The sequence below is a fragment of the Protopterus annectens genome, chromosome 11.part0 (assembly GCF_019279795.1).
Source record: "Protopterus annectens isolate FY-2018-M chromosome 11.part0, PAN1.0, whole genome shotgun sequence".
NCBI classification, from domain to species: Eukaryota; Metazoa; Chordata; order Ceratodontiformes; family Protopteridae; genus Protopterus; species Protopterus annectens.
The window spans coordinates 57,621,026-57,645,365 of NC_056745.1; the positions used below are offsets into that span (position 1 = coordinate 57,621,026).

The window sequence follows — 24,340 nt, forward strand, 5'->3', positions numbered from 1 at the left end:
ATTAATGGGGGGTCATTGTACAATAGTTGTGTGATAATGGACAGTCCTTGGTTTGGGGAATTTGCATGCTCTGAGGATTATCCTCAGAACATGTGCAGTAGTGTGTTGATGTTTGTGAGGTCGATGTAGTAGCCTTTTGTGTGTGTGTGTGTGTGTGTGTGTGTGTGTGTGTGTGTGTGTGTGTGTGTGTGTGTGTGTGTGTGTGTGTGTGTGTCTGTCTGTCTGTTGTCTGTCTGTGGATGTAGTTACATGTATGAGTAGTTAGATTTTTCTTTTCAGAATCATAGTTTTGACCCTGATTACTGTAAACCCTGAATTATGCAAATATCTCCAACTAAAAATTCTTTGTTATGAATACTGTGCTTGTCATTTGGCTAAGCAGACTATTCTAAAATAGTGTCTCTTCTTTTTATCAGTATAAACACTGCACTCCTTCTGCCATAGCTGTCAAGACATGGTTACGCTGTAGCACTTTCAGTGTTCTAGAAGATTTATGTTACTGATCTTGCATTTGAACATAAACATTGTGCTTCTTTGTAGCATGTGTTGTACCAGGTTAATTGAACCCTGACATTCCCTTTTTCTTCAGCATACCTGTATTTTTGTCCATAGTTATGCATGTTTATAATGTTTTGTTTATTGCAGTTGATGACATGAATGAGACAGTTGCAGCTTATTTGAATGACACTGAATTTTTTGGTGGTGAGTTATAGAGACCCCTCTAATGGTATCTCCTTTCTTTTGTAGGACTAGCAAACTAACCTTCTTCTTGTCCAATTAAACTATGGTTTCCTTCAAAAAGCTACTGTATCACCCCAAATTGCATCTACCCTCTGAAATCCCTGTACAAAAATAACAGTTTGTAATTTTGCTGGAGATAATATTGCAGCAGGACTAGCAATTGGACAAGCACCAAATCATTGCCATCAGTAGATTCTAAATTCAGTAATGTTTTGGAACTTATTTGCACGCTAAACCACTGATTCTATTTGGGAATGGGAGGACAATTAATTTCCAGATAGTGACGTGTCTTCTGTTATGTAACAGAATACATATGATTTTCCATACTTTTTCACTCATATGTAATTATCTGCCATTTAATACATAGCAGCTTCTGAAAGTTTTTATAAGTAAACTGTTTCCTGTATCCTACACAATTTCAGTAGAATATCACATGATCACACGATCATTAATTAATATCCTCCATACAGGCATGCATTTATCTAGTTAAAATTAAACATATCTTAGCCTAAATTTTCTGGCTAATGAATGCAATTTTTGTAGCCAGCATTGCAAACTGTGAACACCATTGTTCTTGTCTACTACTTATATTTGTACATTTTTCACTGAATGCTGAATTACAGAGTTTTGGTTATTCCTGACTTTATAACCTGTCATTATTAAATTATACTATTTTCTAAAATCCTAATCTTGTTTAAATAATGCTTGTGGTTAGTTAAAAAAAATCAGAGAGGTAATAAGGTAAGTCTTTTTATAACTTATACTATAAAATGGTTTCACAAGTTTGGCATACATGTATTTATAAGAGCTTTCTAGCTCAGCAAAGGGCTGTAAGTGGTATTAATCACTTAAATATTTTAGAATGTGTCCAGCATCATGCATTGAGGAGTTTCACTCTGGATGCCTATAGTAGGCCAGCTACTTGACAGGTTATGGTCTAAGTATGCATTTCATAAATTCCACACATTGTCATGCTTTCACCCCCCCCCCCCCCCACACACACACACATATGCATGTGCAGACAGAAAGTGACATCTAGTAGTGAAATCCAGTCATGTATCAAAATTTCTGTCTTAGAAGTGTACATGACTTCATATATGCCTTGAAGTTCATTGGCGGTACAAGCTGTAATGGCTTTCTCTACAACATAAATACTTTAGCAAACCGTGTAACTTTGTTTGCTTTATAACACAAGAACATCCATTTTTAGTTATTATTCAACTGTTTTTTTGCAAATCTCCATTTCAGTTTGGAAATCCAGCCTTCATGTTATCTTCTATGCAAGCACTGCCAAATAACATTCACTTTACCTCTTGTTATCGCTAGAACTGATTATTTGCAAATTCTAGCACATTAGTCTTTAAACAAAATCTGAATGCCATAATGAAATGTTTTACTTCATATTAGTGAATTGTTTTAAAAATGCACAATAGCAGTGTAATAAACTTCCTAAGAAATGCATCTTTATGGGATCATTTAGAAAAAATGTAGAATATTTGTTCTTGAATCTAGTTTTGTTAGTGGGAAGCGAAACTGTAGTACACAAACAAATAAAATATAGCTCTCTGTGAAGTGGAGACAATCTTCAAAAACCGTGAATCCCCCTTTTTACATATAATCATTTTAGTGGTTGTACCATTTCTGGAGAACAGTGCAATTTCTAATTAATATCCCAGCAGTGAAATAAAATGTAGGGAAGTTATTAGTTACTGAAAATGTGCTTCCGTATAGAAGTTTTTCAAGTAGTTGTCATTGTTTCAAACATTATCGAGGTTATAAGAAGAATGTTAGCTGTTACATGGACTTGAATGAGTACACATATGACTTGGTAACATTGTGGTTTTAAAACAATTTCAGACAGCCCAACAGGGGACAGGCGCCCAAGTTTTCTAACTCCAACCGGTCCGTCGAGCAGTAAGTCTGTATTACGAGGGCAAGTACTTTTACTGGAGTGTATCGCTGATGGCATGTAAGTTAAACTTCACCTATTTTTATTTTTTAAATGAATACTGAGAATTTGTTTTGTAGTGTTTGGCATACGTCCTTTTTTGTCAAATTTTGGTCTATAGAACTATGTGTCGAGCAAAGCATTTTGCATAACAGTGTATTTCTTACGTAACTTGTTTTACCAAGTAAGACTCTAGTTCTTTTGGTGTCCTTGCTTGACCTCATCCATAAAGTAAGAAGATGTAAATTATAAGTATGGCTGTAGATCTTGATGTCTACACCACTATAAACAGTAATATAGTAAATGAACAATAATGGAGATTATGGGGGATATTCAGAACCATGTAGCAATTTTACAAAATACTAATTAACTTGATGTGGTATGTTGTTATTTTTAACTGGTTTCTAAGAATCTAACTAGGTAAGTATCTCAGTGACCTGAGTTTAGGGATGGACTAGCAGGTGGTGGACAGCTCTCTAACCCCATGAAGAATTTAAAGAAACAGATCCTGCAGAACCTCTGAAGGAGACCATGAACCTTGCAGTTGACCTCTGGATAAACAGGAGATGTCAGTCCTGTGCTTCCATCATTGTACTAACTGCTATGACAGCTGGGTAGCTTGAATGGTTGGAGCTGGTAACTTGAATGGCCGGTGCATGAATGAAGACTTCTGATTGAGTGCCTCTCTCCCATTGAGGCCGCCACTCCTCAAGGCTAATAGTGTGGTGTCATTAGGATGATTCCCTGTGGATTCAAAAGCCCCATCTCAGAGAAAGGACATATCAAGATGTTAATTGCGATGCAGCAACTGGTGATCCCTGGTTGGGCATGCCAATAAGGTGGGGGATTGAGCCACTGGCAATGCAGGGCTATGTTTATGAAGAAATAATTTTGGAATTTGATTCTTTAGATCTCGTATTTGCTTTTGTATACTTTTTTTCCTTCTGCCTGCTGACAATCAAGCCTGTCCCTACTGAACACCCATTCATTTTCTATTCAATAGAGGGAAATCCTGAGATACAGTGAAGTAGTAGCTGTCTGAAGGTGGTGGCTGTCACATAGTAAGATACTGGGGTTGCTTGTGCCTTTGCTAGCATCCCAGTCATGTGTGCATTTTTACTGTAAGAGGCCAACCCCCTCCTCTATGTTGATGACATAAGCACTTACATCATGGCAGTGACCATCTGTGCCCTATTGTCTGTGCATGTATGCTCTTCCACTTGTGCCAACAAGTTCTACTGTCCTTGACTTAGACAGACATGTCCACCCACATTTATCACACCCTGACCTTCAGTAGAGGATGAAACAGCAGAGTAGCAGTGCAAGCTGGTCTAGACCACCATCCATCCCATTCCCAGAATAGGCTTGCTTATTCTCTCTCTGCCTTTGCAATCCAGACCAAGAGCTGCTAATTAAGCTTAAGTCACCTTAACCTTAGTCTGAGATTTGTCCTTCAACACCACTAGTACAGGCAGATGTTTTCATTTTTCTTTGTTTCTTTTTTTATAATGACTAATGTACCCTTTTTGAAAGGAAATCATTATGCATTCTTTTTTGTATTTAATGTTTCATTTTGGTCACTAGAGGTCAGTAGGATCATTGGTTAACAGCAGTATAAGGTTTACAGTAGGTCATTGTGGGTAAGAATAGTATAAGGTTTACAGTAGGGCATTATGGGTAACAACAGTATAATGCTTACAGTAGGGCATTATGGGCAACAGTAGTATAAGGCAAACTGTAGGGCATTACGAAGTTCTGCTTTATATTTATAATGGTGTCATGTTTTTTTCAGGATGTTTTGGCTATTAATCTATGCATTATTTGTTTATTTATTTGCATTTGTTTACCGGGATGGTCCACTGGGCCAAAGTGTGCCCATTTTCAGTTGGGGCCGAGGAGAAAAGGACCATATCAACAAGTACATACAAGTGTCAACAGTTGAGCAAAGAAAAGTAAAAGCTGAGCCTTAACAATTACATTAATTACACTACAATAAGAGATGGAGTATTAATTACACTACAATAAGAGATGGAGTATTAATTACACTACAATAAGAGATGGAGTATTAATTACACTATAATAAGAGATGGAGTATTAATTACACTACAATAAGAGATGGAGTATTAATTACACTACAATAAGAGATGGAGTATTAATTACACTACAATAAGAGATGAAGTTTAATACACAATGTAAGATGGCACAGTTATATTCTACTTTACTAGAAGTGAAGTTACAAGAGAATCTGCCAGTAACTTCACTTCTAGTAAAGTAGAATATTAACTGCTTGTGAAGATACTTTCTGCAGGATGAATCATGAAAATAAAATATGAGAGTACATGCCAATTGTATCAAATGAGCAATACAGTTTCGGAGTACATGTCTGGAGCATGAAATCAAATTAGTAGGCCAATATGGTATTTTTATGATAGTGATGCTAGCAGGTATAAAGGTTAAATTGAAAGGAGTAAGTCACTAAAGGTGATAATGGTAGTGGACATGAGGAATCAGGTTGCGGAAGGTGCAGTCTTTTTATACAAACCACACTGAATAATTTACTTGCCATTAGATACAGAGTTTGGACTTGTGTCAATTATTTTTTAAACAAACAGAATTAGTGAAGTACTGCCTTTCAATTTTGCTCCTTTATTAGGGTCTACTACAAGTGTTCTGTACTATTAGCTTGAAACATACTTCCCTTTTGCCAGTCACTCATGCTCTAACTCTCACTTCTCCCAATTCCTGTGCACTATGACTAACTAACTATCCCTCCCAGAGTCCTGACCCTAATCCTAAAAACAATTCCAGATAACTCCCTAAACCAAAAATCTCCCTGATCTCTAACATGTCCTGACGGCTTCCTAAACCTAAACCTAAAACCCTCCTCATCTCCCTAACCTAAACATACTGTTAACTTCCAGTTGCTCCCTAAACCTAACATTTTCCTCCCCACCCTAAACCTAAAGCTCCCTCCCCATTTCCCTTCTCCATTTACCAATTCCATGAGACCTTGACGGCATCTAACTGCTGTTGCAGCTGCAGCCCCAATTATGTCACATTTGAGTCCGAGCAGCTGTTCAGCCCAGTGGGCAAATAGGAAGACAGGCACTTAAGCCCATGCCTGCAGCAGCTGTATGGGTCCCCTTGATTAGATGCACCGAAGGAGTCCCTTGGGATGAAACCAGTCTATTGTTGTGGATCCTGAATGAGTAAATACCACCATGATGAACTTTGTCCTTTTCTCCTCTGCTGTGCGATCTTGGAGTTGGTATTTTTAGTTAGGGAGTATGGGGGAAAAGCCTCCCATTTTGACGGGTTTAATTTTATTACATTTCTATTTTATTTGTTGCTGGCCAAGTGATTACTTACCTGGAGAGAAAATATGATGTTCTGGGTGTTCATGTTTTTAAACCTTTGACATTTTTGTCTCGATGATATGAAAGTCGAAGAAATGGTAAGTCAACTATATGAAACAGACCCATATGTGTGTGTGTGTGTGTGTGTGTGTGTGTGTGTGTGTGTGTGTGTGTGTGTGTGTGTGTGTGTGTGTGTACATATATATAATATATATATATATATATATATATATATATATATATAAACCAATTTCTTACATAGTGCAAACATGACAAATCTTTTTCTGATGATCTTTAAGATACTGAGAACTAAACAATAATGATCCATATCTTCTAATATTTCTAATGGTTCAGCATTAAAACTGTAATATACTATATTGTTAGTGGATGGAATAATGAATATTTTTTTACATCTCAGATGTATAATGCCACAAATCTATTGTCGTCATGGCACTAAATGTAGGTTTGTAACAGTATGTACAGAATTATTTCTCCGAAGTAAGTGATATAGTAACAAAAGGTGCTGTGTGCCATAAGAACACTGAACACTTGTGATCGACCTTAATGCTTTAAAAAAATCTATTTGGTGTTGTGTGCCATTAGAATTCTGATTCATTGTCATCCACCTTAATACTTTAATATAAATCTATTTGGTGCTATGTGTTTCAGAACACTGATCTCTTGTGATCCACCGTAATACTTTAATATAAACCTATTTGGTGCCGTGTACCATGAGAACAATGATCCATTGTGATCCATCTTAATACTTTAATATATACCTGTACAGTACTGAGTGCCATGAGAACACTAATTCCGTGTGATCCACCTTAATACTTTAATATAAACCTATTTGGTGCTGTGTGTTTCAGAACACCAATCTCTTGTGATCCACCTTAATACTTTAATATAAACCTATTTGGAGCTGTGTGCCATGAGAACACCGATCCCTTATGATCCACCTTAATATTTTAATATAAACCTATACAGTACTGAGTGCCACGAGAGCAATAATTCCTTGTGATCCACCTTAATACTTTAATATAAACCTACTTGGTGCTGTGTGCCATGAGAACACTGATCCCTTATGATGATCCACCTTAATACTTTAATATAAACCTGTACAGTACTGAGTGCCATGAGAACACTAATTCCTTGTGATCCACCTTAATACTTTAATATAAACCTATTTGGTGCTGTGTGTTTCAGAACACCAATCTCTTGTGATCCACCTTAATACTTTAATATAAACCTATTTGGAGCTGTGTGCCATGAGAACACCGATCCCTTATGATCCACCTTAATATTTTAATATAAACCTATACAGTACTGAGTGCCACGAGAGCAATAATTCCTTGTGATCCACCTTAATACTTTAATATAAACTTATTTGGTGTTGTGTGTTTCAGAACACCAATCTCTTGTGATCCACCTTAATACTTTAATATAAACCTGTACAGTAATGAGTGCCATGAGAACACTAATTCCTTGAGATCCACCTTAATAATTTAATATAAACCTGTTTGGTGTCATGTGTTTCAAAACACCTCTCTCTTGCGATCCACCTTAATGCTTCAATATAAACCTATTTGGTGCCATGTGTTTCAGAACACCAATCTCTTGTGATCCACCTTAATACTTTAATATAAACTTATTTGGTGCCGTGTATTTCAGAACACCGATCTCTTGTGATCCACCTTAATACTTTAATATAATCCTGTTTGGTGATGTGTGTTTCAGAACAGTGATCCTTTGTGATCCACATTAATACCTTAATTTAAACCTATTTGGTGCTGCAGAGCTCCACTGACATTATGCTGATGATGGCGAATTCCATCAGAGTGGCCTTTGCTTTCCTAGCTTAATTTCTTTTGATATTTAATTTTTTATTGCTGCACATTAATGTGCTTAATGAAGTTGTTTTTGCCATAAATGTTTTACGTACTTAATATTATGCTTCCATGGCCACTGAAAATGAACACTGATTCCGTATGCTGCTGTTCGGGGTTATGCTTCATGATTTATGGTTTATGAAAAACAAAAAAATAATAGTTGCATGCACCATAGTTTGTGTACAATTGTATAATGATGAACAGGGGGACAACATAATTTTACTGGAACAGTGGAGAAAGAGACACCATAATTAAGTTATTAAATGGATCTATAAATATAATGTAATATGTTTTTCTTCCAGTGTATAACTGTGTAATTGATGTAATTTTATTTTGCTGCCTTCTGCTTTTTTCATAAATTTAATACTCTTTATTATTTCAACAGGCCAACGCCAGATATCGAGTGGTATAAGGACGGTGGGACTTTACCTAACAACAGGCACTTCTATGAAAATTATAAAAAAACTCTCAAAATTATTGATGTTTCAGAAGAAGACTCCGGCAAATACAAATGCATTGCAAGAAATTCATTGGGATCCGTGCATCATATAATATCAGTTACTGTCAATGGTATTATTTTAAGAATTTAATATATGTAAACTGTGTTATTACAGTGTAGTACATATGCTATGATGGTGAAATAAATTTATAGATACTTTCTAGCCTCCCATGCAAATGCTATTCTGGTTCAGTGGGCCTTCAATAGGCCAGCTATATCATTTTCCTTTCTGTTCAAAGGTACTTCTTTCTCTTACAAATACTTACTTTTGTGAAGATTGTGCCCCTCCAGCAGCACCTGTGTGCACAGCCATACTGTAGCTGTCTGTACTAACAGCCAGAAGGAAAGAAAAGTCTGCTTCAGGAAAACTGATGCATTCATTTAGAAGAAGGGTAACTCCCAGTAGACTAGTAACTAGAAAAGATCTCTGATGAAAATTTACGGTATAAAAACCTGTATGAATTATGGTTGACAAAGTGCCCAGCACTCTGTATCATCATGACTTTTCTTCTTTTCTAAGTTTGCCTTGGGGGTGCAGAACTTCACCCCAAAGCAGGTTTTTAAACCTGTTAGTCATCACTTTGGTATCAGTGCTGTTCGACAGCTAGAATCTAGTTTTCTGTCTCATGGTTTATGTATTGGAATTAGTGCACAGATTACTAAACATTATTCTTGTAGTGAATTTAGAAAGGTTTGCCTCTCATGGAAACTTGATGAAAAAGTGTGACATTGTTGGGGTTCTTAACATACTAGTATAATTTAAGAAGTCCCAGAACAGGAAGGAGCTGACCCTCACAGAAACTATGACTCACACTTATTACAGATCATACAATAATCAGATAAGCCTCAGAATACTTCTTGCACTGCAGGGAAATGTCAGTCTTGCACACTGTTTTATGATGTTTTAAGTAATATAGCTATGTATTAATTCATATTGTACTGTAACTCAGTGATAAGTGACTCTGTGACTCCAGTATGAGAACCACAGTTACAACTACATGTAAAAGTGACAAATATGTCAGGATGGCAACTTAAACACAGTGAATCTTGAATTTTTTTACGACATGATTAAAGCATTTTTGCAGTCTTTGTTACCCTGCAACCTCTGACATGAGCTACTGCCACAAACTTGTACTCCAGAGCAGCGGTACCTTGGAGTAGAGAAATACTATGTGATACTGCACCCCATACTTAATATATTCCACATTATTAGCTTCTACAGGTTTTCTGCACAGTATCTCAGTGGTTCAGCTCTGTACCTCCAGTTTCTCAAGTCATTTGTAAGGCATGTTAAAAAATGTGCACAGCTAATTATATGTGTGTGTAAAAGTTTTTGTTAGGATTTTTTAATTAAATCTACATGCTGATGAAGTGTGCCAAAGCATTCAGAAAGGTTCCCAAATAAAGATCCATTAGTATTTCAGGAGAGGATTGCATTTTTGGTACTTGAAGGTAACGTTGCTTTTCTGACCTAGCACCTGTCTTACATACAATGGTGGCCTCTTCAGATCCGTACAGTAGCTCACAGGAATCATACCTCTCAACCTCTCAGGGCATGAAATCTGGACAATATATAAAATAATGGGGGAAGAAAAGCCTGAAAGTAGGGATAGATTTTAAATATCGAAATTATAAACTTAGTTGCAAGAATAAAATGATTTGTATTATCATGTATTTTCTGAAGGATATAAAGTCTGATAATCAGATATAAAGGTCATTATCCAGTGACTTCAGTCCTCAGTGATTTGCCAGAAAACCACAAATTTTATGAGGAGCAGACCAAAAATATGAGGCATAAATTTGGACATTCTACAAAATTTTGGACAGCTGAGAGGTATGACAGGAATGAAGTCTAACAAACTGCATTACATTCTTATAATTTACAGTGACAATGAAGCCATGTCGAATTTGTTTCCAATTATTGACTGTTAACTCAAAAATGTTCTGTGATAATTAATTAAAAAAAATATTTGTTGTATTTTGTTTATATAGCTGCTCCATACTGGTTAACACCCCCACACAACCGTATTTTGGCTCCTGGAGAGGATGGGACAATTATATGCAGAGCAGGAGGGAAGCCGAAGCCTACAATAAGCTGGCTAATGAATGGTGTTCCTGTCGCTAGTAAGTACTACAATATATTAACGTTAATATGAGACATGGTATGTTTGCTGCAAACTAAAATGTAGGGCTACTCATTACCCACTGTAACATACATTTATAAGCATGTATGTATAGAGGCCATACATAACATTTGCTGCCAATAATATTCACCACGGGGATCACTTCTGTGGCTCTGCTCGACAGGGGCACAGGAAAATAATTTTTTTGGGTGGTAAAAGCCAGGGTACCTTTTTGGCTAGGCTTATATAGGCCCTAAGGCCAATAGCCTAGTACATACCTATGAACCTATGAACCTAAACAAGGGCAGAACTTGGCTAGGCATGTATGGGCCCTGGGGCCATTAGCCTAGTACATACCTATGAACCTATGAACCTATAACAGAAAATTGTATCCCTTCCCTATGAATTCTTGACTGCAAGAACACAGCTGCAAGAGGACTAGGGTACACATGCAAACTGTGGTCTATGCAAGATTGCAATGGCAGTGAAGAAAGGGTTGTGCTAGAAGAGAATGAAGAACACTGGCCTTCTGGCATTAGCTGACCAAACAGATAATGAAAAGTTCTTCAAGATAAGAAGGCCATCTTTAATCTGAGATAGGTATTGAAGATTCCATCATTTGAGCCAATTTTTGGATTTCTGACATCATATTTTAGTCAACTAAAAAGAAATGGAAAATAATTTCGATAAAATAATAAAATAATATTCTCCCTTATTCAGTATGCCGATGACTCCACACTTATATCCATCTCAAATAACATTCCTGAACTACACTCCCTGACCCAACAGGCCCTACTAGCCACTGAACAATGGCTCTCTCACAACCTATTGATCCTAAATCCCAAAAAGACCAAACTCCTACTTTTCCTTCCCCGTTCTCTTTCTCATCACAAAACCTCCTTTTTTATTACATCTTCTAATACAAATATCCAACCTGACACCCACACAAAACTCCTAGGGGTCATTATCGATGACGAACTCAAGTTCAACCTACACATACTCCAATGTATAAAAAAACAAACCAGAAACTAGGTCTGCTATATTGGAACATAAAATTCCTAACCCCTGAATCTAGACTTACCCTGGGCCAGGCACTCCTCCTCCCATCCCTCTTATACGCCACCCCAGTTCTTACCAATATCCAGGCCTCCACTCTAAACAAACTGCAACAGACTTACCATAAAATAGCCAGATTCATTACTAACTCCCCATACAACTCACACCACTGCATTTCTTTAAACTCTCTTCAATGGCTTGAACTTCCCCAGTTTCTGCTATCTTATCAGTTTCATATGCTACACTCTATTCTTTATAAACCCTCCTTCTGTCCATCTCTATCTTCCTTAGTCTCCATCTACATCCCATCCCGGACCCTCTGTACTTCTAACCAACAATTACTTGATATCTACCACCCAAAAAGGTCAGTAGGCAAACTACTCTACAAACACTCCCTTGCCCATGCTTGGAACAAACTTCCCCTTGACTTACGTTCAATCTCCCACACCTCACACTTTAAAAATGAACTAAAAGCTTATTTTCTCAATTCCAGAACCTGCCCTTGCCATGACCCTACCTAGTCTTCCTTCCCTTTATGTGCCCTCAAAAGGACCATACTTAGCACCTCATTACACCCCTCTCTCTAATGTGTCTACTATGCATTTGCACAATTTTATACAAACAAAAAATGTTCATTGTTGACCTATTGAAATATATCAATGTAAAATTGTTACTTAGCTTCTTTTTAATGCAACTTTAACTTTATGCATGTATCCCAACATATGTGAATTGTTTTGCTATAACTGCTATTATATCAATATTGTTTAAAATTGTACTTGTTTTAAAATGTATTACTGGAGCTTTTCTCCTTGGGTCTCCACTGAAAATGGGCCACAAGCCCAGTTGGACAAACCCGGTTAACAAATGTCAATAAATAAATAAATATAATATCTATTGATGAAATGACACAGGTATATGCACATGAACGCATGTGTGCGTGCACGTGTGTGTGTGTGTGTGTGTGTGTGTGTGTGTGTGTGTGTGTGTGTGTGTGTGTGTGTGTATGTGTGTGTGTGTGTAAATGACATGTATGGATTAGAATGACATAGTGACCAGGATGAAAACTTAGTTTAATTACAAGGTTGTAGTAATGTTGCAGTCCAATCCTGAGAGATGGTGCCATGAGCTAATGATAGATTTAAGATGAAAGTAAGTAGATAATCAATGAAAGAAAACTTTATTTTTAAGAAATTGTTGGATGGAGGCTGATGAAGAAAAAACACTTTTTATGAGGAGGTTTAATGAGAACTGAATGAAATATGAGACACTAGTGAGTGAGGATGGGATGAATCTGAGGAAGGAACTAAGCTGACAGACTGAGGGGTAAAATGTAAAATGACAGTGCAATTTTAAGCATTTAGGCAAAGTTAAAATAGGACAAGAGTTATAGTTAGGGTTAGAAGAGCTGAAGTGGAGGAGGAGTGTTTGATTCATCCTATTAGTTTTTTAAATTTCAGATCATAACATTTTGAAGTGGCAAGAAGTGTTTACATTAGGCTGAATTAACTAATTTAATGGTGGTTCTTGTTTGTCTCTTAAGGTTAAACTGTATTGGTTACTTTCTGAAGCATCTTTGTTCTACAATTAATTTCACTTTAAGTTATATTCCTCAGGCTGAAGTTACAAGTGATTTTTCAAAAAACAAAAATTATATTGTGTTGTCTCATTTTTTAGTTTCACTTGTTTGCACAGTTTTTCCTATAACCACACCCACAAAATGATGTCATGGTAGGAGTGATATAGGGAAACATTGCCAGCCCATCTATCTGGAATTTTGTAAATAATTCTATGTCATTTGTGAATATTGATATGATTTATACAGAACTGTATGTTATGTACTGAGCTAAAATGTAACCACAGCATGCTCTGCTGAATTAGAACAGAAAATAAGTTGAAATTAGATTGCTTTACGATTGTGCTATAAAAGTTCTGTCTCAGTTTCAGTGTAGCAGACACATTGTCTAGAGCTAGAAGTTTTTGTATTGTCTTGGAAGAGAAGTAATTACTAAGTTTAAAATGAAATGTGTTTTATTGTTTTATGACTTCCAAGATCTGCAAACATCTGAGAGATATGTATTTTTAACACAGAGATGTTAAATTCTGTTAGTTTCTGTTTTAGCCTGGGAACTGAGGTCAGTTGACAAAAAGGCATATCATTCAAGCTAACCCAGCAGTAATATTTGATATTAATTTAAGAACTCTCTCAGAGAGAGAATGTGCATTTTGTATTTTATCTTGGACCTAACAAGAACATCCATTCATCATCATCATCTGCCATTGCCTGTCTGTAAGTAAGATTCAAGGTATAATATCTATTTTAGATATAGATAGGAATATAGTAAATATTAGTTTAGATGTTTTCTATATTTATTTGAGACTGTCCTGCAATGTTGTTTTAAAATATTTCCTGTGATTTTGAACTCTGAAGTTACTGTGTTGATTGATTGAGTATTGTCTTGTTCTTTTTAAAATATATTTAAACCTATCGTTGTGGCTGATATTTGTGAGACATATTTAAGCTCTTAGGGTACTTGCATATGTATTTGGTGACACTGTACAGACCAGTCCTAAATAGCCTTGCAAGTTTTGGTCAAACTACCATTTGGATAATAGTAACATAACACAGTAGGATTGGACACCCTTTGTAAGGGCCTTAGAGTAGCTGATAAGTAGGGGTTGGTGACAGTGTAAACTACCTTATAGTCTATGCAGAAGGGGGCATGGCTAGTAAACCTGTGCCAGCCTTCCCCAGGTGTGTGTGTGTGTGTGTTTGTATATAAAGGAAATATCAAAGTGTGTGTGTCAGCTACTTGGACAGGGACATGAAGCACTGGTTGGACAGAGAGGGTGCTGGAGGTCTTAGCTTGGCCCCTCAGCTGAGATCTTAACCCTATAGCTGTGTCAGTGGGGAGTCTTACTGGGGATCTGGAGAATGAAGGAGAAAACAGCCCCAGACTGACTGTGATCTCTGTGTGCTTTTAAGGGAAATCACACTTTACTATGTGTGTACTTGTCATCCTCCCAGTGTGTACATCCCCTAGATGTTGCTAGTGGGGAGGATTGAGTATTCTCGATTACTGGGCCAGTGCAGGAGTATCACAGTAGGTACTGGAAAATAATTTTCATATGTCCATAGGTTCATAAGTGTGTACTAGGGTAATGGCCCTGGAGCCTTTACAAGCCTAGCCCATAGGATTACCCTGGAATCGTGCCACCCAACCTTAGTTTCTAGTGCCTCTGTCGAGTAGAGCTGGAATGATCCCTGGGGTGAATATTCTATTTCCCATCCACTCATCAAGATTTCTCTTGAAGAGGGTTAGTGAGGTGCTCTGCTTGACATGTATGGGAAGTCTATTTCATAGCATGGTCAGTCTCTAGGTTATGAACCTGTCCCTCCAGCATGTTCTATTGATTGTGGCAATGAGGTTGAGGTCTCTGAAGTGTGTGCTGCTGAGGGATTGGGATTTCTTTAGATGTAGCATTTTTAACAGAGCTAGGTCAGACATGGCTTTGTAAGTCAATCAGAGATTGCCTCTAAGTAGGCAATATGAGACAAAGAATAGTTGGAGTTTTCTTGAGTCTGTCCATATAGGACAAGTGTTTAAGGCCTAGGATCCTCTTTGTGAGGTTATTTTGTAGCCTCTCCAGTTGTTGCAGGTGTCTAGTGAGGTACATGCCAAATGGGGCATTGTACTCATTGATTGGCCTAATCAGGGAAGAGTAGAGGGAGGCAATGACCTCTTTCTTCCTGGATGCAAAACCCTTAGTAATGAGATGTGCCACATAGAAGGACTTTCTAACCACAGTGGCAATGTGGTGGTTAAAAGAGAGGTTGCTGTCAACCTGTGTTCCCAGATCTCTTATAACGCCTTCTGTGTTCAGTGGACTACCATCAATGTGGTAATTTAAGGGAACTGGGTTTTTCCCAAAGGGGTTGACGACACATTTTTTGGTATTGAGCTTAAGGCCATGATTCTGACACCAGTCGTTGGTCTCCATGAGGCCTTTCTGTAGGATGTCAACATCACTTGGGGAGTTAATACCTCCCAGCTTGCAATCGTCTACAAACTTTGTCAGCCAGAGTCCCTTCATATTGGTCTGGACTTCAGAGAAGTATATACCAAACAGGAGAGGACCCAGGACTGAACCCTGTGGGACTTCACTTGTGACTGGTCGGCAGTCTGACTTGGAGTCAGCTACTTTCACACTGTGGGTTCTATCTGTGAACCAGTTTGCAATCCACCTAGTGATATAGGGGTTGATGCCCAGCTTAGTGAGTTTTTCTATGATTCCTGAGTGGGGAATGGTGTCAAAGGCCTTGGCCAGATCAAGGTAGGCTGTATGAACCACCTTGCCTTCATCCACAGCTCTGGTGACTGACTCAAAGAAGTCGACCAAGTTGAGCAGGCATAATCTACCCTTCACAAAACGAAACTGTGTAGGATCCAGAGTCTGGAAATTCACTATATCCTTGTTTATTACGTCCATGTTGATGCATTCCATAGCCTTACATATCAGACTCATCAGGCTAATGGGGAGATAGTTCCCAGGGTCTGTAGTCACTCCTCCATTGTGAAGAGGGATGACTGTAGCAGTGTGCCATTCAGTAGGGACAATGCTTGAGGTGAGGCTGTGATTGAGCAGGGCACACAGGTGGGATGCCAGTTCACTCTGTAGTTCATGTAGAACACAGCCAGGGATATTGTCAGGTCCCATAGAAGCTGTATTCTTGGCCTTGCACAGTGCTGTTTTAACCTGTGCAGCAGTAATACTGGGTTCCTGGCAGTCTACTGGTATTGTAATTGGTCGTTTCGGGGGGGGGGGCGATTAAGTTGGAACTGAATCTGTTGGCCACTATATTGGCAATATCTGTTGGCTCGGTATAAGAGGTGCCATTGTGCAGTAGCTCAGAGCAAATCTGGGTATTGCCATGGAGATTCTTTGCATAACTATAGAAGGCCTTGTGGTTGTCTTTACTATCTGCTGCAATTTTGTTTTCATAGTTAGCTTTAGAGGATTTGATGAGGGATCTCAACCTTTTCTTGAGGCTGATGTATGGAAAGCACTCTGGATAAACAAAAACAATTTGTGTCTTTAGAAGAACAGTTTCTTAGTTAAGGTGTGGTTTAACTTCTACATCCTCATGCATATTATTTCTCAAGGTAAGGTGTTTCACCTTGAAGATCCAGTTGAAAACTTGCCTTACTACGAACTAAGAAAATCTTACTAATGCATTTTGCATGGACATGCAGTAGCTTATACATTAAGACAGGGATTGAGGCATTGTGGGTTCACCCCTGCATGATACCATGGCAAGGATTTTCAACTCCAAGGAAAATTTCAGGATCTTGTCCATATCAAAAGAGTAAAATGCAACAATGGCACAATTTTTGTATCAAGGATTGTACAATGTGGTATTATATTTAGTAAGGTGTGTTTATCTAACTTTAAATGTCTGTTTATTATGTTTATTACACTTGTTTTAGAACATGGCCAATATACTTTAATGTACAGGGACATTAAGTTGATGTCTTGTTTTGCCTCCCATTTGAGTCGAGCATTGTGTCTCTTTCAATTTTTTTCTGAATTAGCTAAGAGTCTTGGTTTCCCATATCTATTTATTCTTTTAAAGGGAAACATATTTCTTGGATAAGCTGTAATATAGATGAGAAGAACCGGAATGACTCACTATGATCAATGAGGGAATATAACAGAGACCAGCCGACAGTGTCAGGTGGTATAATAGTTTATTGGCATTTTAAAGGACCAGTTGGAGATGAAAGGAAACTGACTAGAGAGTACTCTAGACAGCACCAAAGTTGAGAGACTTGTTTGAGAAGAGATGTGTAGCAGAACGTCAACATGAAAATCATGAGAAGGTGGTACATTCAGCTTGGTAGGGGAACTGATTAAGAGCAATTTACTTGTAAGATGTGGTTTGGATTGTGATAATCAGGGCAAAGCAGATTGAAGATTACATCCCCAAGCAGTATGTTGGTTCTCCTGGTTAAGTTAGAAACCGGTTCAGTAAAGTGATTCAAGAACTTGGTTAAATACACAAGTTTAAAAAAAGAGTGGTGACTGGCATACAGAGGTTTTATGCATGTTGCTATGGCTACTTAATGAATCTGTAGTTATTATCCAGCTAGGCCTGTTGCCGTGGAGAATAAGGAAATCAGAATGTTGTCTGCATTATGTTTTTTTTTTATAATTATAGAGAGTCACCGACAGGTTTTTACTTGGTATGTGCCATCGTTGGGTAGAGTATAAGGAACTAGGATACATAAATGGGTGTTTGTTTTGTCTGGGCCCTGTTTTTACTAGGGGAAAGGATGTTTTGTGGAGTTGCTTTCCCTGGGATTTTAGTACATCAGGTTTGTCATGACTGCTTTTCACTTAAGATGAGTAGTAGTTAGCTTCTTAGATTGAGATTTTGTGAGGTATGTTTGTGGTTTAGGGTAATTTGTTCGTTTATTAATTATTTTTCTATTTATTTAGTTATTTATTTTGACATTTGTTAACCGTAAATGTCCAAGTAAGCAATAGCCCATTTTCAGAGGAAGCCCAGGAGAAAAGCCCCAAAGAGAAATATTATGGCGTTGGTTAGGATCGCAGGTTTAATCCTGTACCTCCTTCATTTTGAAAATGAATGAGAAGTAGCTAAATGCTGGTTATGAGCGATCAGCCTGAGCTGGTGCATTTGATTAGCATTGCAATGGTGACTATTTCTTAGCCTGAAGAAGTACGGATAGAAGTGATAGTGGCTGTTTGTGTAATGAGAGTGCAGTAGAGGTAGGAGAAGTGGAGGTGAATCTATTGAATGATGTAGGCAGGTAAATCTGTGATGGGTTTGTAAAAGAAGAAGTAGAGGAACTCTGTTGTTTTCAAAGTATGTAAATGTTAAGAAAGAGGAGCAATGCGTTAGTACTGGGAGACGAGCAAAGCAGAACAGATGAACAAACAGGAAGACGTGTTTGCTTAGCATTATCGTTAGGAAGGACTAGGCCAAGGAAGCCGCTTTTACTGCCACCCAAAGTGTAGTGAAGAATGACTTTCAAAATGGAAAAAAAAAATAAATCAAAGATGCCGACTTCAGTTTATGAAGTCAAAAGATAATGATAAACTAATAGACTGGTAGAAGTAAAGGAAGACCTATTTTAATTTAATTATTCATTTGTTTGCTTGTTTGTTTGTTTAATCCTTTAACGAGGAAAATCTGACTAGACATTTCCCATTGTAAGAAACTTGGTGAGAAAAGCTGAATGATCAGGAGAACCTAACATCATAACATTAAATTTATAACATACAAAACAAAGATGCCACAGTATATACATTTTGAACCTTAACTATAGACACAAACTATGTAAACAGTTATACCCATAGGGCTGTAAACACAACTTACCAACAAACATATTTACACCAGTCTTCCACAAATATGTATACATGTTTGGTTATTTGTGTGGTGGCGCTCTATTTGGAACTGTCTCTGATACTTGGTGGATTATACAGTGGAGTATCGTATCTGCAATGGAATATCTGCATTTCCTGCAATTTATCTGATATTTTGGCATATTGTTTTGCCTCTTTACTCTCAAGCTGACTGCAGAAGTATTGTCATGTGTGAGTTCTTCGATATGCTTCCATCTGGAATGTGCAGTTCTACAGGGTTCTGTGTTTCAGATATTGTTGTGCACTGTCTACATGTTGTCCCTTCGGGATGTTCTTTGAGAAAGAGCTGATTCTTATCCCTGCTATATGAAGGCATCTAGTTACTCCTCTCATTAAGGTGGGAGGAGTGATGGACCATTACTGGCAGTACCAGGTATGACCAGGAGAAGTGATGGACCATTACTGGCAGTACCAGGTATGACCAGGAGAAGTGATGGAACATTATTAACAGTACTGAGCATGATCAGGAGAAGTGATGGAACATTATTGACAGTACTGAGTGAGTATGATCAGGAGAAGTGATGGAACATTATTGACAGTACTGAGCATGATCAGGAGAAGTCATGGATCATTACTGGCACTTCCAGGCATGATCAAGATTGATGGATCACTATTGGTAATACCAGGCGTGATCAGGAGAAGTGATGGAACATTATTGGCAGTACCAAACGTGATCAGGAGAAGAGATGGATCATTATTAGAAGTACCAGGCATGATCAGAAGAGGCGAATCATTACTAGCAGTACCAGGTGTGATCAAAGTGATGGTTCATTATTGACAGTACCAAGCATGATCACCAGGTGTGATCAAAGTGATGGTTCATTATTGACAGTACCAAGCATGATCAAGATTAATGGAACATTATTGGCAGTACCAGGCATGATCAGGAGAAGTGGTGAAACATTATGGGCAGTACCAGGTGTGATCAGGAGAAGAGATGGATCATTATTAGCAGTACCAGGCATGATCAGAAGAGATGGATCATTACTGGCAGTACCAGGTGTGATCAAAGTGATGGATCATTATTGACAGTACCAAGCATGATCAGGAGAAGTGATGGATCATTATTAGCATTACCAGGAATGATAAGAAGTGATGGATCATTATTAGCATTACCAGGAATGATAAGAAGTGATGGATCATTATTGGCAGTACCAGGTGTGATCAAAGTGATGGAATATTATTGACAGTACCAGGCATGATCAGGAAAAGTGATGGATCATTACTGGCAGTACCAGGTGTGATCAAAGTGATGGATCGTTATTAGCGGTACCAAGCATTATCAGAAGAAGTGATGGAACATTATTGGCAGTACCAGGCATGATCAAGATTGATGGATCACTATTGGTAGTACCAGGCGTGATCAGGAGAAGAGAAAGATCATTATTAGCAGTACCAGGCATGATCAGGAGAAGTGATGGGACATTATGGGCAGTACAAGGTGTGATCAGGAGAAGAGATGGATCATTATTAGCAGTACCAGGCATGATCAGAAGAGATGAATCATTACTGGCAGTACCAGGTGTGATCAAAGTGAAGAATCATTATTGACAGTACCAGGCATGATCAGGAGAAGTGATGGATCATTATTAGCAGTACCAGATATGATAAGAAGTGATGGATCATTATTGGCAGTACCAGGTGTGATGAAAGTGATGGAATATTATTGACAGTACCAAGCATGATCAGGAGAAGTGATGGATCATTACTGGCAGTACCAGGTGTGATCAAAGTGATGGATCATTATTGACAGTACCAGGCATGATCAAGATTGATGGATCACTATTGGTAGTACCATGCATGATCAGCAGAAGAGGTGGATCATTATTAGCAGAACCAGGCATGATCAGAAGTGATGGATCATTATTGGCAGTACCAGGTGTAATCAAATTGATGGATCATTATTAACAGTACCAGGCATTATCAGAAGAAGTGATGGATCATTATTGGCAGTACCAGGCATGATCAGAAGTGATGGATCATTATTGGCAGTATCAGGCATGATCAGAAGTGATGGATCATTATTGACAGTACCAGGTGTGATCAAAGTGATGGATCATTATTGACAGTACCAGGCATGATCAGAAGTGATGGATCATTATTGGCAGTACCAGGCATGATCAGAAGTGATGGATCATTATTGACAGTACCAGGCATGATCAGAAGTGATGGATCATTGGCAGTACCAGGTGTGGTCAAAGTAATGGATCATTATTGGCAGTACCAGGCATGATCAAGATTGTGGATCACTATTGGTAGTACCACGTGTGATCAAGAGAAAAGATGGAACATTATTGGCAGTACCAGGCATGATCAAGATTGATGGATCACTATTGGTAGTACCACGCATGATCAGCAGAAGAGGTGGATCATTATTAGCAGAACCAGGCATGATCAGAAGTGATGGATCATTATTGGCTGTACCAGGCATGATCAGAAGTGATGGATCATTATTGGCAGTACCAGGTGTGATCAAAGTGATGGATCATTATTGGCAGTACCAGGCATGATCAGAAGTGATGGATCATTATTGGCAGTACCAGGTGTGATCAAAGTGATGGATCATTATTGGCAGTACCAGGCATTATCAGGAGAAGTGATGGAACATTATTAGCAGTACCAGGCATGATCAAGATTGATGGATCACTATTGGTAGTACCAGGCATGATTAGGAGTAGAGATGGATCATTATTGACAGTACCAGGCACTATCAGGAGAAGTGATCGAACATTATTGACAGTACCAGGCATTTTCAGGAGAAGTGATGGAACATTATTAGTAGTACCAGACATGATCAGGAGAAGTGATCGAACATTATTGGCAGTACCAGGCATTATCAGGAGAAGTGATTGAACATTATTAGCAGTACCAGACATGATCAGGAGAAGTGATGGATCACTACTGGCAGTACCAGGCATTATCAGGAGAAGTGATGCAACATTATTGGCAGTACCAGGCATTTTCAGGAGAAGTGATGGATCACTACTGGCAGTACCAGGCATTATCAGGAGAAGTGATGGAACATTATTAGCAGTACCAGCCATGATCAGGAGAAGTGATGCAACATTATTGGCAGTACCAGGCATGATCAAAATTGATGGATCACTATTGGTAGTACCACGCATGATCAGCAGAAGAGGTGGATCATTATTAGCAGAACCAGGCATGATCAGAAGTGATGGATCATTATTGACAGTACCAGGCATGATCAGAAGTGATGGATCATTATTGGCAGTACCAGGTGTGATCAAAGTGATGGATCATTATTGGCAGTACCAGGCATGATTAGGAGTAGAGATGGATCATTATTGACAGTACCAGGCACTATCAGGAGAAGTGATCGAACATTATTGACAGTACCAGGCATTTTCAGGAGAAGTGATGGATCACTACTGGCAGTACCAGGCATTATCAGGAGAAGTGATGGAACATTATTAGCAGTACCAGCCATGATCAGGAGAAGTGATGCAACATTATTGGCAGTACCAGGCATGATCAAAATTGATGGATCACTATTGGTAGTACCACGCATGATCAGCAGAAGAGGTGGATCATTATTAGCAGAACCAGGCATGATCAGAAATGATGGATCATTATTGGCAGTACCAGGCATGATCAGAAGTGATGGATCATTTTTGGCAGTACCAGGTGTGATCAAAGTGATCGATTATTATTGGCAGTACCAGGCATTATCAGGAGAAGTGATAGAACATTATTGACAGTACCAGGCATTTTCAGGAGAAGTGATGAAACATTATTAGTAGTACCAGACATGATCAGAAGTGATGGATCATTATTGGCAGTACCAGGCATGATCAAGATTGATGGATCACTAATGGTAGTACCAGGCATGATTAGGAGTAGAGATGGATCATTATTGACAGTACCAGGCACTATCAGGAGAAGTGATCGAACATTATTGACAGTACCAGGCATTTTCAGGAGAAGTGATGAAACATTATTAGTAGTACCAGACATGATCAGAAGTGATGGATCATTATTGGCAGTACCAGGCATGATCAGAAGTGATGGATCATTATTGGCAGTACCAATATTCATTTCAGAAATGAATTTTGGCACTCCTACTGCTTTTGCAGTCAGGACAGCACTTCTTGTGTGGTATACATTGTAGCAAATGGATTGCTACAGTATATGCAGAAGTCTTTTTTTTTAGTTTGTTATGTTTTTGAAATTAGACATATTTGGCAACTGACCTATAGAAGGAACATTATTTTTTTTTAGGGAGGGTCCCAGATTGGGATAGATGAGTTAAATTTGGTTTGGTGTACAACATTGTGAATTCTGTTTGATTGCAAGATGATATTGTTTGGAGTAACTGAACATTATTTGGCTGTTTTGACTGGATCAGCAGGTAGAACCGGTGGAAACTGGAGCAAGTTTAGATATTTTATTGTGAGGCAGTGATGAAGGCTACTTAGAACAACAGTTGCAATATTAGCTACTTTGGCTTGATATTGCTCTGGCTTACCTAGGACTTTGCAGTTTGATCTTAAAATAAATTAGTTAGCTTTACTTCTACCAAACCAGCTACAGAATTAAATCAAACCTCTAACCTTTCATTCAAATTTTGTTAGGACTAAGCATGTTTTAGCAGGTCATTTCAGATGATTGTTAAAGATAGGATCCGCAGGCAGAATATGGATAAGAATGCAGGTTAGAGACTGCTCTATGGGAATTAAAGGACAGCTGAGGTTATTCAAGAAATTGCATAATGTAGGGCGAAAAAGGAAGCAGTAAAAGCAGTAAGGAGGGGAGTATTCTGAAATAGCGAAAACTAGTCTAAGCAGATTATGCAGAGGATGATCTAGCAGAACATGTGTAGTGCTGTAGTTAGTTAGGAGCTTCACACATCTGCATCCTTTTTCTCTGCAGTAACTCAATGCTTAGATATGGAAACATCATAGTCATAAAACCAGTACCCAGAACATACAAATCCATTTCCTCCTTTGAATACTTCCTTCTCAGCCTTGGACAAATTCTACAAGAAATGTGTACAACCACCTGCAAGGGAGTGCTTGGGAAAATAAGCCTGCAACCTCAGAATATGGACTTCCTGTGCAGCTGCAACCAACATTAACCTCAGCTCATGTCAAACAACATTTTAGTACATTTATCACTCCTGCCCCCTACCCAGAGAGCAACACTGCATGGTATTATGAAAAAAGATAATTGGCTACTCAGTCAGAATAGGCTTACCTACTATTGAGATCTTGTGATGCCGTGGTGGTGCAGCGGTAGCGTTGTTGGCTCACAGCAAG

General features: G+C 38.3%; 1 protein-coding gene across 16 annotated transcripts in view; it reads left to right on the forward strand.

Annotated features, from left to right (window-relative positions):
• Nucleotides 1–24,340, forward strand: part of NRCAM (neuronal cell adhesion molecule) — a 1,614,235-nt gene that overhangs the window by 1,232,828 nt on the left and 357,067 nt on the right. For 12 of the 16 annotated variants that reach the window (XM_044087425.1, XM_044087435.1, XM_044087431.1 and 9 more), the window contains 4 exons: nt 646–702; nt 2,599–2,710; nt 8,320–8,504; nt 10,426–10,557. In XM_044087425.1, coding sequence (XP_043943360.1) covers nt 646–702; nt 2,599–2,710; nt 8,320–8,504; nt 10,426–10,557 — 486 coding nt within the window. The remainder of the gene's footprint in view (nt 1–645; nt 703–2,598; nt 2,711–8,319; nt 8,505–10,425; nt 10,558–24,340) is intronic. The other 4 variants (XM_044087432.1, XM_044087434.1, XM_044087439.1 and 1 more) reach the window with 1 other exon arrangement.